This window comes from Cheilinus undulatus, linkage group 8 (genome assembly GCF_018320785.1).
Source record: "Cheilinus undulatus linkage group 8, ASM1832078v1, whole genome shotgun sequence".
Lineage (NCBI taxonomy): Eukaryota > Metazoa > Chordata > Actinopteri > Labriformes > Labridae > Cheilinus > Cheilinus undulatus.
Window position 1 is genome coordinate 312,266 of NC_054872.1, and position 12,995 is coordinate 325,260.

General features: G+C 41.7%; 1 protein-coding gene across 5 annotated transcripts in view; it reads left to right on the forward strand.

The window, feature by feature from the left end:
* The window catches only part of spire1b (spire-type actin nucleation factor 1b), an 86,965-nt gene that overhangs the window by 59,778 nt on the left and 14,192 nt on the right, over nucleotides 1-12,995 (forward strand). For 4 of the 5 annotated variants that reach the window (XR_005992196.1, XM_041792955.1, XM_041792956.1 and 1 more), the window contains 4 exons: nucleotides 860-997; nucleotides 1,480-1,550; nucleotides 1,651-1,678; nucleotides 4,677-4,945. Coding sequence is in view for 4 of the 5 variants with exons in the window: in XM_041792955.1 (XP_041648889.1) it covers nucleotides 860-997; nucleotides 1,480-1,550; nucleotides 1,651-1,678; nucleotides 4,677-4,945 (506 nt within the window). In the remaining variant the exon portion in view is untranslated. Of the gene's footprint in view, nucleotides 1-859; nucleotides 998-1,479; nucleotides 1,551-1,650; nucleotides 1,679-4,676; nucleotides 4,946-5,393; nucleotides 5,545-12,995 lie in introns of those variants that run through there. The other variant, XM_041792957.1, reaches the window with a different exon arrangement.

Here is a 12,995-nt window from a genome sequence, read left to right on the forward strand (position 1 = left end):
TTCATATTTATAAGGCTAACAAATAAACTTTGAAAAATAAGGAGACAAAGTACTAAAAAAATCGATGTTAAATGAAAAAAAAAGAAGAAAAGTACAGACAAAGTACAGAATAGTCATTTTCAAGTGGAAGACAATGGAAACAAAATAATCATTGGAAATCCAAAAAAAATAAGATACATACTGAAAAGAAAATCCACGAGGGATTGTCATCATGGAGAAAAGGCATAGAATACGATGTGAGGCGATACAGGGAGCAGGAAGTGACTGGATGATTCATGAAAGGAAAAGATTTTTTAAGCTGCTTTTTAAAGTGGAAAGATCTGGATCTCAATGGTGGAGGTAATCCAGTCCATAGCACAGGGCCTCTATAAGGCACGTTAAATTGATGATGTGTGAGTAAAGGGTAAATCTAGATTATTATTACTGTGACTAGTACAATATGAATGAACCTCACATGGTAAGATCTTGGTTTCTGTAAATAAACTTGTGAATGAACAAACACATCTGATAGATACTTAACTTGTGAATTGGTAAAACAGAATAATTTATGAAAAGTGGTGCTGATGGAGCGTATCTGTTTGAATGTGAGATGAATCTTAAGAACCTCTTCTGAATAATACAAAATTTCTTCAGATGGTTTTGATATGAAGCTGCCCAGACCATAGAACAGTAGTTCAAATAAGGAAACAAAAAGCTGTAGTATAGGGTTAAAATGAGCAGAAGGATGAATTAGAGGACATACTTTTCTTCATCTTTGTTGACTGCTCCTGAGGGGAAGACTTTGATTCTTAATGTTTCTGTTAGCTAATGCAAGGATAAATCATGACTGTGTATTTTTGTGATTTTTGTGTCATTACAGGAGGAATTTTGTTTTCCTGTTGAGTGTCTGTCTCTAACAGTAAATGAAGTGATGCACATCAGGCAGGTGCTGGTGAAGGCAGAGCTGGAGAAGTTCCAGCAGTACAAAGAAATCTACAATGCTATGAAAAAGGGAAAGGTATTTTTTTAATCTCATTTGTTTAAATTATGTAGAGAAAAAAAAAAAACCAACAAATCAATGTTAATGAAGCAGTTATGTTTGTTGTTCACCCTCTAGTGGAGTAGATCTGTATCTTTCACATCACTGACAAGAGTTACTACATAAAACAAGACATGTTTGGCCCTTGGTGGCTGGTGAACTGTCTCTGACATGTGCTCCAGCCAAAACTAGGCTATGTGATGAAGTGGCATGGGCGAGTTTAGATCCTAACCCCAGACTAACCCCAGCACTTAATATCAGAACAACTGTCTAATGTATTCATTCCTCCATGTTCTATGTGGGTACAACTCTGGACAGAGAACAGGGGGTGTAAGAAGGCTCACTCTCAGCAACACCCCCCCCCCCACACACACACACACCTACACTTGTGTAATTTTTCATGTATTTTAATGTCTCTGTTACTTTTTCTAAGTATAATTTTGTCTTTTTCCAATTTGCAGCTTTGCTTCTGTTGTCGAACCAAACGGTTTTCCTTCTTCACCTGGTCCTACATCTGCCAGTTTTGTAAAAAGTAAATAATCTTACTTAAATATTTTTCATTGTATAAAACACCAAAGCTGTCAGATTTTCTGTCATTTTTTATTGTCAATATTTGACTGTTTCTCTTACAGGCCCGTGTGTTCACAGTGCTGCAAAAAGGTAAGTAAGAGACTGTTTGGCTGTTTACAGTTAATCCTTAAAAAAGTGACGGTGCCTTGATTAAGAACTTAACAGACTCATTAATAACCCTAAATGTGGGCAGAGGGAGCACTCAGACCTCAGAAACTGAGAGTACCAGTACACATTAATGATTGGCTTTAAGGCATACTGTCACCACATCCTTAAACAGTGCAGTTAAACAACAATTACCAACTAAAAGCCATAGAACTGCTGGCTGTGTGGCAATAGAAGAAATTCTTTATAAAAGATTTCATTGTTAATGTGGTATTTTAACTACATAGTTCTTTTATATGGCAAAGCTCTTTCTTTAAGTGTGACCTTGCTGTGATACGGTAGCACACATGTGCAGTTTGTAGAGTTGGTGAAGATGGCTGATTGAAGTCAGCGAACGTTACACTGAGTCCACCTGGTCCATACTCCACATTAACTGGCGATGAGGATAATACTCGTTTTTCTCCAGCAGGGAAGGATAGTACTAGTGAGTACTACGGCCCAGTTTGGAAGAACAGATGAGTTCAAGCCAGAAAGTGAGCTGTGGTCAGCTTACATTGAACGGGTGGAACAGTTCTTTATTGCTAATGACGTAGCCGTTGAAAAACATGGAGCCACATTCTTAAGTGCGATGGATGCGGCCATGTACGAACTCTCAAGGAACCTAGTGCAGCCAGATAAGCCCAAAGATAAAATGTTTAATGAAATAGTGGCCATTCTGAAAGGACATTTTGAGCCAAAGCCGATAGTGGTTGCGGAAAGATTATGTTTTAACCGGTGTAACCAGAAGGCAAGCTGGCCAGCTGCACAGTATGTGGCTGAAATGAAACAGTGTGCTACTAATTGTGAGTTTGGCCCAACCACTACGGGATGCAGAGGATGCAGAGCTGGGAATGTTCAGCATTCTGACTGTGACTGATGGAGGGGGTGACTTGTACAAAGCGACATTCAGAATAGCTGACACCAACTTAGACATGGAAATAGATACAGGAGCAGCCACAACGCCTGCAGGAAAACGCACTTCGAGTGAAACATTCCAAATGTGAGTTCAGCAAGATGAGAATAATCAAATACCGTGGTCAGGGCCGGTTCTAGCCATTTTAGTGCCCTAGGCGAACTTACAGTTATGTGCCCCCCCCCCACCCACCCACCACACACACACACACACACACACACACACCCACACACACTGCCAAATGTGTAGTTACATCTGTAATGCATATTTCTTAAAAATGGAGACATAGTAAGGTTTGTTTTTTTTGTATTTAGTCTGTAGCATGAAATTTCCATGTTGTGATGGTCAGTCTGTTTATAAAAATCCAAGATAGTTGTTTTTACATTCATCAGTAATCAGAGATAGCATACTTTTACCAAAGTTAACCCTTTACCTACTGAGTCTAAAAATGGCGCTTTGGACATATCTTGTTATTCTGGCTGTAAAATAGTCAGGAAATGCCCTAAGTCTGAGAGCTTTGGTTCCTTTTCCCAGGAGTACTTGAACTTGACTTGTCAACATCTGGTTAATGATTATTGCACATTATATGGAATTGTCAGCAGTTTAAAAGAAGAAAAACACAAAAACAGATTTGTTTTTCATGGCTTTTATGAGAAGAAATGTTGTTATTGCTCATGAAGTTTTGATTTGACATTTGAAATGTGAACCTATACATGTTTAGAACAATCAGCAGTCATTTTTGGAGTCTAGGACTCTGGGTGTGCAAAATATACACAGGCGAAAGTTAGTGCAAATAAAGGTGGAAAAATGCATTCTCAACATTCTCAGTAACATATTGTTATTGCACATGACAGACATGCACAAATGCCACTATCTAACGCTATTTTTTAACTAAACACCACTCTCGCTCGCTCTCCTTTTACTCTCTTCCTTCACTCTCCTTTCTCACTCGTCTTCTGCCAAAGCTGCCGTTTTCACGGTGCTATTCGACATTACCGTAATATACAGTGCTTAATTTATTAGACCACCCTAACCCTCACCAAAGTAAGGTTTATGCCACAGCTGCCCTAAATTAACAGCAGTGGTAATTACCAAAATTATTTTTGATGTTTCTGCAATGGTTAATACACCAATATGTAGAAGCTCTTTAACCCAAATGATATTTTTAATGCTAAAATAGAATTATTATTGTTATCCATGAATTTTCAAATTTTCTGATTTACAAAAAAACCCCTGAAAAAATAGTAAAGCACATGAATATTTCTGTCTGTCTTAATATTTCAGTTGAAGCAGTTTAAAGGTTTTATTGGGGAAACACAGGAGTGAGGGAGGGGGAATCTAGGGTCCAGGGAGTGTGCGAGGGGTCCAGTGAGATGTGAGGACTGTAGACGTGAGGAGAGGCGGTGGAGGCTGTGTGAGAGTTCGGTGCGAATGTGTGGCAGCGTGGCAGAGGTTGGGCAGAGCACTGATGGCACGTGGAGGCACTGGAAGAAGCGAGGAGAGAGCAGGGTTAGGCACAGGGAGCACATAGAAATCTTACAAGATAAGTGTTAGCTAGAGAGCCAAGATACCACGTAGGTGCGGGAATACTCTGGCGCTGGAGTTGGCTCTGAGCAGAGCTTAAGGGTGCGCGGTGATTGCAGTGATTCAGTGCAGGTGCAAAGGTGCCAGGGACAATCAGTGCTGGTGATACCTAACCTCTGTGAAGAGAAAAGAAACACTCTAAGTTATGAACTAATATCAGGATTGTCTTGTGAAGCTGATATTAGAGGATTATTTTTCCTTTTGCTCCTTTCATTCAAAGTTGAAGACTTTAATATTAACAATTTTTGTTTTATTGAATAAAATAAAGATATAAGAAAATGTCATCAGACTTCATGGATATGTAGATCATGTGTAGATGCTATGCAGATGGCAGAATAATACATTTTAATAAAAATGACATATACAAGGCTTATAATTGTCACCTGAACTGTTTTATGAATGATTATACCCCTATTTATTTGTTTTTGGCTACCTTCTCTTTATCAGATGCGCCTGCCATCCAAACCTTATTCAAGCTTGCCCATTTACTCCATTGGCTCAACCAACACTCTCCCCAGAGAGAGACTAAGTGCTATGGCTGCAGTGGGACTCTGTGTTGCTGGGGGGCCAGTAGAAGATGCCATGGTGCACTCCAACTTGAAGTCAACACCAAGAGTACCCAAAGGAGCTGGGAAAGCCTCTGGAGCTGCTGGAGCTAAATCTGAAAGCCCTTCTTGTAGCACACAACGCCACAGCATTCAGAGGGCTGTGTCCAAGTAAGAGCTACACACGCTTCCTCTCACTGCTGCGGCATGGCATCCCATTCTTTTTGTTGTTGTAAGTCAGTGGTTGCAGCGTTGCAGAGTTCGGTCCCAGACTGTGGAGATATGCGATTGCTGCTGGTTGCAGAATCTCATCTCCATATCTCATCTGATATTTAATGTAGTCTGTCAAATTTAACGCATTAATAACTAAAATTAATTTTAATGCCACTATTTTTGTTTTTGCATGTTTAAAGGTCATATATTTTACCCCTTAAAGACAAGTTTATATTGTTCTCAGAGGTCCCCAAAACATGCCTGTGAAGTTTATTAATGATAAAACACTCCAGTATTAGACGTCTGCATGTCTGACAACCCCTCTCTTACAGCACTGCTCAGAACGACCTGTTTCTGTGTCTTTGGCTTTAAATTATAATCAGCTGTCTGACTCTGCCCGTCTCAGGAAATGGCAGTGGCTTAAAAGATGTGGCCCTCCTTATCCGAGAGGACCAGGAGAGGAAGGTGGAACTTTCTTCCAAACTGGGAGGGCCAACTGAGCCTGTGGGCGGGGCCAACTCCCCACATCATGAGGGGAAAATCTGAGAAAGGCTTGTTTCAGCACACATTTTCTGAAAGTTGAAGAAAGAGAGTGGGGAGGACACAGACTTTTCTGATTCTTGAGGGGATTGTGGACAGGCCAGGGGCACATATATATGTTAGAAAAGTGTATTTTGCATAATAATTGACCTTTAACACACATTCATTCTTTGTGACCCTGGACCTGTCCTGCAGTTTGGGAGATCAGGAGGCAGTGCCCTCTTGATGCACGTCCGGTGAGCAGATATGGATAAAGGGCAGAGACTTTTGAATGGCAGGCTCAGCTTTCAGATCATGCCAGATAAAAGTCAAGTCCTTTGCACTTTCTGTCAACATGAACTGAGTCACCAGGATTTCGTAGAGTCTAAATATTAGGGTTGGGAATCTCTGGCATGACAAAAATATTGGCACCCCTGGATTTTTTCCAGAAAATACACCATTACTCCCAGAAATTGTTGCAATCAACAAATGTTTTTGGTATACACATGTTTATTGCCTTTATATGCATTGGAACAACACAAAAAATCAGAAGAAAAAAGACAAAATTGACAGAATTTCACACAAAACTCAAAAAATGGGCCGGACAAAATTCCTATAACCATCAACAAGCTTCTTTCACCTCTCAGCTGGAATTTTGGACCACTCTTCTTCTCCAAACTGCTCCAGGTCTCTCAGATTTGAAGGGTGCTTCTTCCACAGCAGTTCTGAGATCTCTCCATAGGTGTTCAATGGGATTTAGATCTGGACTCATTGCTGGCCTCTTCAGAACTCTCCAGCTTTGTCTTCAACAATTTCTTGGTGCTTTTTGAGGTATGTTTGGGGTCATTGTCCTGCTGCAACACCCATGACCTCTGACCCAGACCCAGCTTTCTGACACTAGGCCCTACATTGTGGCCCAAAATCTTTTGATAGTCTCCAGATTTCATGATTCCTGTCACACAGTCAAGGCACCCAGTGCCAGAGGCAGCAAAACAACCCCAAAACATCCTTGAAGCTCCTCCATGTTTGACTGTAGGTACTGTGTTCTTTTCTTTGTAGGCCTCATTCTGTTTTCTGTAAACAGTAGAATGACGTGCTTTTCCAAAAAGCTCTACCTTAGTCTCATCTGTCCACTAAATGTTCTCCCAGAAGGATTGAGGCTTACTCAGGTACATTGATGCAAACTCCAGTCTGGCTTTTTTCTGTCTCTTTGTCAGCAGTGGGGTTCTCCTGGGTCTCCTGCCATAGCGCTTCATCTCATTCAGATGACCACGTATGGTCCCAGCTGACACTTTTGCACCCTGAGTCTGCAGGACAGCCTGAATCTGTGTGGAAGTTGACTGAGGATGTTTATCCTCCATTCCAACTATCCTGCGTTGCATTCTTTTGTCAGTTTTTCTCTTCCGTCCACGTCCAGGGAGATTAGCCACAGCTCCATGGTTATAAACTTCTTGATTATATTACACACAGTGGACAAAGGAATTTCAGGATCTCTGGAGATGGTCTTTAACCTTGAGATTGTTCATATTTTTCCACAATTTTGCCTCTTAAGTCTTCAGACAATTCTGGGCTCCTCTTTCTCTTCTCCATGCTAGGTGTGACACACACAGACACACAACACAAAGGTTGAGTCAACTTTTAGACATTCTAACTGGCTTCAGGTGTGATTTCTAGATTGCAGCACCTGTTACTGCCACAGGTGAGTTTAAATGAGCATCACATGCTGGAAATAAAATGATTTACCCACATTTTTAAAAGGGGGACAGTCATTTTGTCCGGCCCATTTTTTGAATTTTGTGTAAAATCATGTCAATTTTGTCTTTTTTCTTCTGATTTTTTGTGTTGTTCCAATGCACATAAAGGAAATAAACACATGTATACCAAAAACATTTGTACTTGCAACAATTTCTGGGAGAAATGGTGTATTTTCTGGAAAAATTCCAGGGGTGCCAACACTTTCATCCATGACTGTATACACGGGTTACGATTTGATTCAAAAACAATATATTTTTAACACAGAGCGTTTCGATACGATTTGATACAGTGTAAAAATGATACGATAGTTAACATTTGTTGATGTAGATGTTAATCTTAAATTATAAAATAAAGAAGTCAATTCTATAAAACGACATTCTTACAGTATTTTCAAACATGTAAAAAACCACATATCCCCGAGCATTGTTGCTTTATGGCACTGTCAAAAATAAACAACAACAAAATCCCATGTCAATGTATTTATTTTTAGACATGGACAAAAAAGACTTGCTGAATGACCATCATTTTGTTGGATAGGATCAAAATTAAAATGAGAAAATAAAATGTGTATTTATAAAAACAGAACATAAGACACTGTCTTCAGTCCATTCACTACAGCAATAAATAAATAGTGCAGATCCCCTCCAAAAATGACCAATATCCTATGGCTTAAATTGTCAGTAGTAGCAAACATTATTCCAGGAAAAGATAAGCAAACATAAAACTATTTTCCACATGGATGTAATGAAGAAGATCTAACCTGACACGCCAGATGGATTTGTTTCACACGTCCATCGGGGAAAGCTTCAACAGGAAACGTTTGAGAAAAGGGAGAGACTTTGAAAAAAACTCGGAGTGTGATTGGATGAACGTTCTGTCTGTCACATCTCTATGGGCCAATAAGAGCAACAAAACACATGATGTAGCTGCTATTAAGCTCTGGGTGCGCAGCTAGTGAGGAATAACGCGAAACATGGCAACTATAGACATGTAAGTACTCAAATTTTGTCGTTTTTGAAAAGAAAACAACTCACTGCTGCTCTTTGTTCTTCTTTTCATGAAGACATGTCATCAAGTTCTGATGAAACTGGTGCTTTAGCAGCATCCACGCTAATCTCTTCCTCCATAACTGCACCAGCTCTTGCTGCTTCTTGTTTACATCATGACTCTGATGTGCCTGAAAGTACTGCCCCTCGTCGCTGATTGGTCCTGTCACTTTCTAATCGGGCCCAAACGGTACAGATGGGAGCTTTGCAAGATGGATTCGCCAGTGAAAACAAGGAAACGGGTGTATCCATCTGCTTTGCAAGGTTATAAAAATTCATCTGATGTAAAGAATTAATTTATGTGGGCACTCTTGTGCACATATGTAAAAGTTCCATTATCATCATCGTTATTTAACTCTTAATATCATTTAAATTTCTTTTTGTGTGCTTATTCTCTCATTATATGCCAGTTCTTTTTCTCTTGGCTCTTCACTTGAGCATACAACGCCGGCATGCATGTGTTGGTGATATGCTTTCGGGACGGTACTTTATACCTTGGCTCCAAGGCATAGGTTCTCAAAGTGCGGCCCACGAGCCAACGGCGGCCCACAATTGTTAAGACAGGAAGCAAGACACACTGTGACTGACTGTTTGTTCTAAATAAGTTTCTACATATATTCTGAAATGGACTGCACACAGGACTGTTATATCCAAAATTTGACTGTAGAGGGCAGAAAACCCCAGAGATTTTGTGTGCATTACAATGTTTCTCAAGGTTTTCTCAAGTTTTGCCAGGTTTAGCCTCATTTATTAATTAAAATGTGTTTATTGCACTTTACTGGATGCAGACCAATAAATGTAAACTGTAGAGATGCAACCTGGTCATTAAAATGATTACAAATGGGATTTTTTTTTTGTTTTTTCCTTCGGCGGCCCTCAGTCCAATGTTGGGTTCCTAAATTGGCCCTTAACTAACAAAACTTCGAGAACCCCTGCTCTAAGGTATGCATCAAGTCCTGAAATCCTTCCCACTCAACTATACTGTAAGGACATAAGCCCTTGGCGATGAAACGGGTTATTGCAGCCGTGATTTCCTTAGCCCGTGCTGAATTGTGGCCGAGTTGCCCGAAATAGTTGGGAATAACTTTATCTGTTTTCTGCTGTGTGCTAGCACTGTTAGCAGGCTCCTGCTTGTTGATCGTTTTTAACCCACCATACTGTGTTTTCTCGTTGCATGAAAGTCAAGATTTGTTGTACTACCAGTGTACTTCAGAGCTGCTTGACATAACTTGCAAATGGCATGGCTTTTATCGAGTTGTCCATCTTTCTTGTAAAATCCAAAAACGCTTCAAACTTTAGATTTTTGTTTTCCCTGATGCGTTGAAAATCTCTCCAGCGCTAGCTTGACCACTTCCATCAGTCAAGCTGGCACTGACGCTGACGTCGGTGCTGGTGGCAATATTCACATCCATTATGTTTTTCCTCATCGTTGTCAGTCATGTTAATGCTAGTTTTAGCTTTGGGTTGTGAACATAATGTTACAGAGCATGCGCAAGAGTCGTTTTGTGAGCTCTCACGTTGTTTAAAGATGAAAACTATCAAGCCTCAGGCAACCGACTCCTAGTCTTGCGATATCTGATCCATAACCGTACAATCGATTCATCCAAGGATTCATGGCTGATTTGTATCGGTTGGAGAGTCTGCTACTGACACAGCTGTATCTCTCACCTGTAAAACTGGATATCCAGTCATATCGGTCTGTCATTCCTGATCCTACTAAATATCCTGTACCACTGGCTGGCCAAGCACACCGCCAATGCAGAGAGCCACCCCCAGGGGTGGAGCCACACTCTCCGCACAAAGCCCCAGGCTAGTTAACAAACTTTGAACTTGTACATGTCCTGGTCCATTCTCCTCTCCTACATGATGACAGAGCTGCTAAACTCCTAGTCCCTGTCGGTGTTTATGCCCCTCGTTAAACACAACACAGCCAGGCGTGACAGTCTGGCCTCTTCCATGCACAAATGCCAACAGCTCTTAATTAGCCTCAGACTATGGAGACTCTGTTCAGCTGACGGGGATGGTTGGTGGACAGGGATCCTCCACCTCATCACCTCTCATGGATGGGTCTCCCAGGTGCTGATGGTAGAAGTCCTTCTCCCCTGGTGTGCCTTCCTCGGCTTCATAGCCGCTAAACTCGTCGTTAGCCCTGGTCAGTGCTAGCAGTAATTTAGACCAGTTACCGTCATCTTCATCTGTTTTATCTTTACTGTTGTTTGAGGAGGAACTAGATGAGCAGTAAGATGTCAGAGGAGCACATGGTGCTTTTTAATCAGTCCTAATCTCGTCTTCTTGTGTTTTAAAGCCAGCTGTGTATTGTCTTTTGACGCTAAAGGCAATCAAGATCAACGTGAAGCTTACCACGGCACATCGTAGTGACTGTTCATCAATCCCATGATGCATGGTACTAGACCAAAAAGAATTTTAAATGTTTTTTGTTTCCATGAGTGAGAAGGCTGTTGATGTGATTCATATGATCTGAAATTACCATGTTTTAAGAGAGTGCCTAGCAAAGCAAACGTAAGTTGAGAAAGGACAGCATGCAGGTCAACATAGACGGGTCTGACCTGGAGTCAGATTTGGGGACCCCCCTCAGCAGGGGGCCCAGGGGCGACCGCCCCCCTTACCCCATGCTAGCTCTGTTTTTGGCCGCCCCCAAGCCAAAGGCAGGCCATACTGGATTGTTTACAATGGATATGCTCAGACAACTCTGGGATGGACGAGCAGTCTGGTATACGGGGCTGGTATGATTTATTTATTTATTTCGGACATGCACCAGCCCCATAGAGCCGGGCAGCGGTGCATTTGTTGTTTCCTTTAGGATGACAGTCGACTGGTCTGGTCACGTCTCCTAAAGGTCCGTTTACCCCCCCGAACATGGTCCAGCTTGAAAGTGAAAGTGTGAGAAAATGAAACTAAATGTCAAATTTAAAAAAAAAAAACTGTCAAACACAATGCGGCAAAAATTGCAAAACTGATTTTTAATTCTCTCCTCTGCAAACAGGAGCATCAGGTCTATACCATCGACAAGTTAGCTGGTGTTTGTCTGTCTGTGAGTAGAGTTTGTGTTTGCATTGCTGTGTGAATGGCAGGGGCGTAGCCTTCATTTCAGACATGAGGGGGACAGATTGCAAGATGATTTATATTATATGAGAAAAAGATCCTCTCCCATTTAATTGCACCAAACAACCAAATATATGCAAAGAAAACCTAAATTTAGAGTAGAAATTAAGAAAAGTAGTTATAAAATACCTGTGGAAATTAATCTAAAATCCACTCTCATCCTATAGATATTTCCTTAACCAGTTAAAATCTCTCCTCACCTGTAAAGCCTCTCCATGACAGTCTTTGCTGCTGCTTGGTCCCTATCGCTGCATGAAAAGGGAGATTCCCAACAATTCTTGGCCCTGTGACTTTCCAGGGAACTTCACATGTTCCAACTTTCATGGGAATTCATGGCAAGCCCCGAAAACTGCCAGAAAATGCCATAAACAGACGTAGAGTTTCAGTTTCAAGCTGAGAAAGGCCCCCCTCCTGTCCCTGTGCCTGATGGTATTTCATATGTAAATGGCAGAGCTCTTATCTACACAAATGCAAATCACACAGCTATTAGCTCTCTATGTGAATGTGGGTGTGTGTGTGTGTGTGTGTGTGTCTGTTTGTGTGCACCTGTGTGTCTAATGTAGTTTTCAAAGTTAGTTTACTAGGTGTAATCATTACGTATATTTTACTAGCTGGTCAACCTGATGGTAAACATGCTGTCTGTCAGTAATATAAACCAGATTTCCTTGTGTGCTCACAACCCAAAATGAAGAAACTCTGTGCTTATTTTTTCCCTTTAAAGGAAAGTCAGGACAGCAATCTCTGTTGGGCAAAATGAGCTATACATCCTCATATGAACATAGCTAAATGTTTACAGCCTGTTTCCAGGCGAATCACTACAATACAGCACTATCCCTCAGCCTGGATTCTCTCGCCCCTCTGAAGACTCGCTCAGTCTCCTTTACCCTCCCAGCCCCCTGGTACACTGCTGAACTCCGCTTCATGAAGGCTTCTGGCTGACAGCTGGAGAGACTTTCTAAAAAATCTGGCCTCACCGTCCATCTGGAGGCCTATAAAGAGCATGTGCGCTCCTACAAAGAAGCTCTCTCCAGAGCAAAGTTCAGCTACTACTCATCCCTCATCAGTGACCAGCAAAACCATCCCTGGATGCTCTTCTCCACAATAAATCGCCTTCTCCGCCCTATTGACAACCTTCATCCCCCAGCCAACTTCGACCGCTGCACTAGGCACCTGCAGTTTTTCCAGGATAAAGTTGCCTCCATCCAGCAGCAACTTTCATCTGGACCTCCACCTCAGGATTTCACTTCACACCAGGACACCGTTCCTCCGCCTCACTGCCGTCTTTCCTGCTTCACACCCGTGGACACTTTCCAAGTGGCTGAATGGGTCAAGAAGGCCAAGGCATCCACCTGCTCCCTCGACCCCATGCCCACACCACTGGTGAAAGCATCTCTGTCTGTTCTGTGCCCCATCATGGTAGACATCATCAGCGCCTCATTATCATCTGGAATTGTCCCCTCATCCTTCAAAACTGCCTCAGTAACCCCCATCATCAAGAAGCCCAGGTCAGACCCGGAGGACCTCTCCAACTATCAACCGATCTCCACCCTTCCCTTCATCAGCAA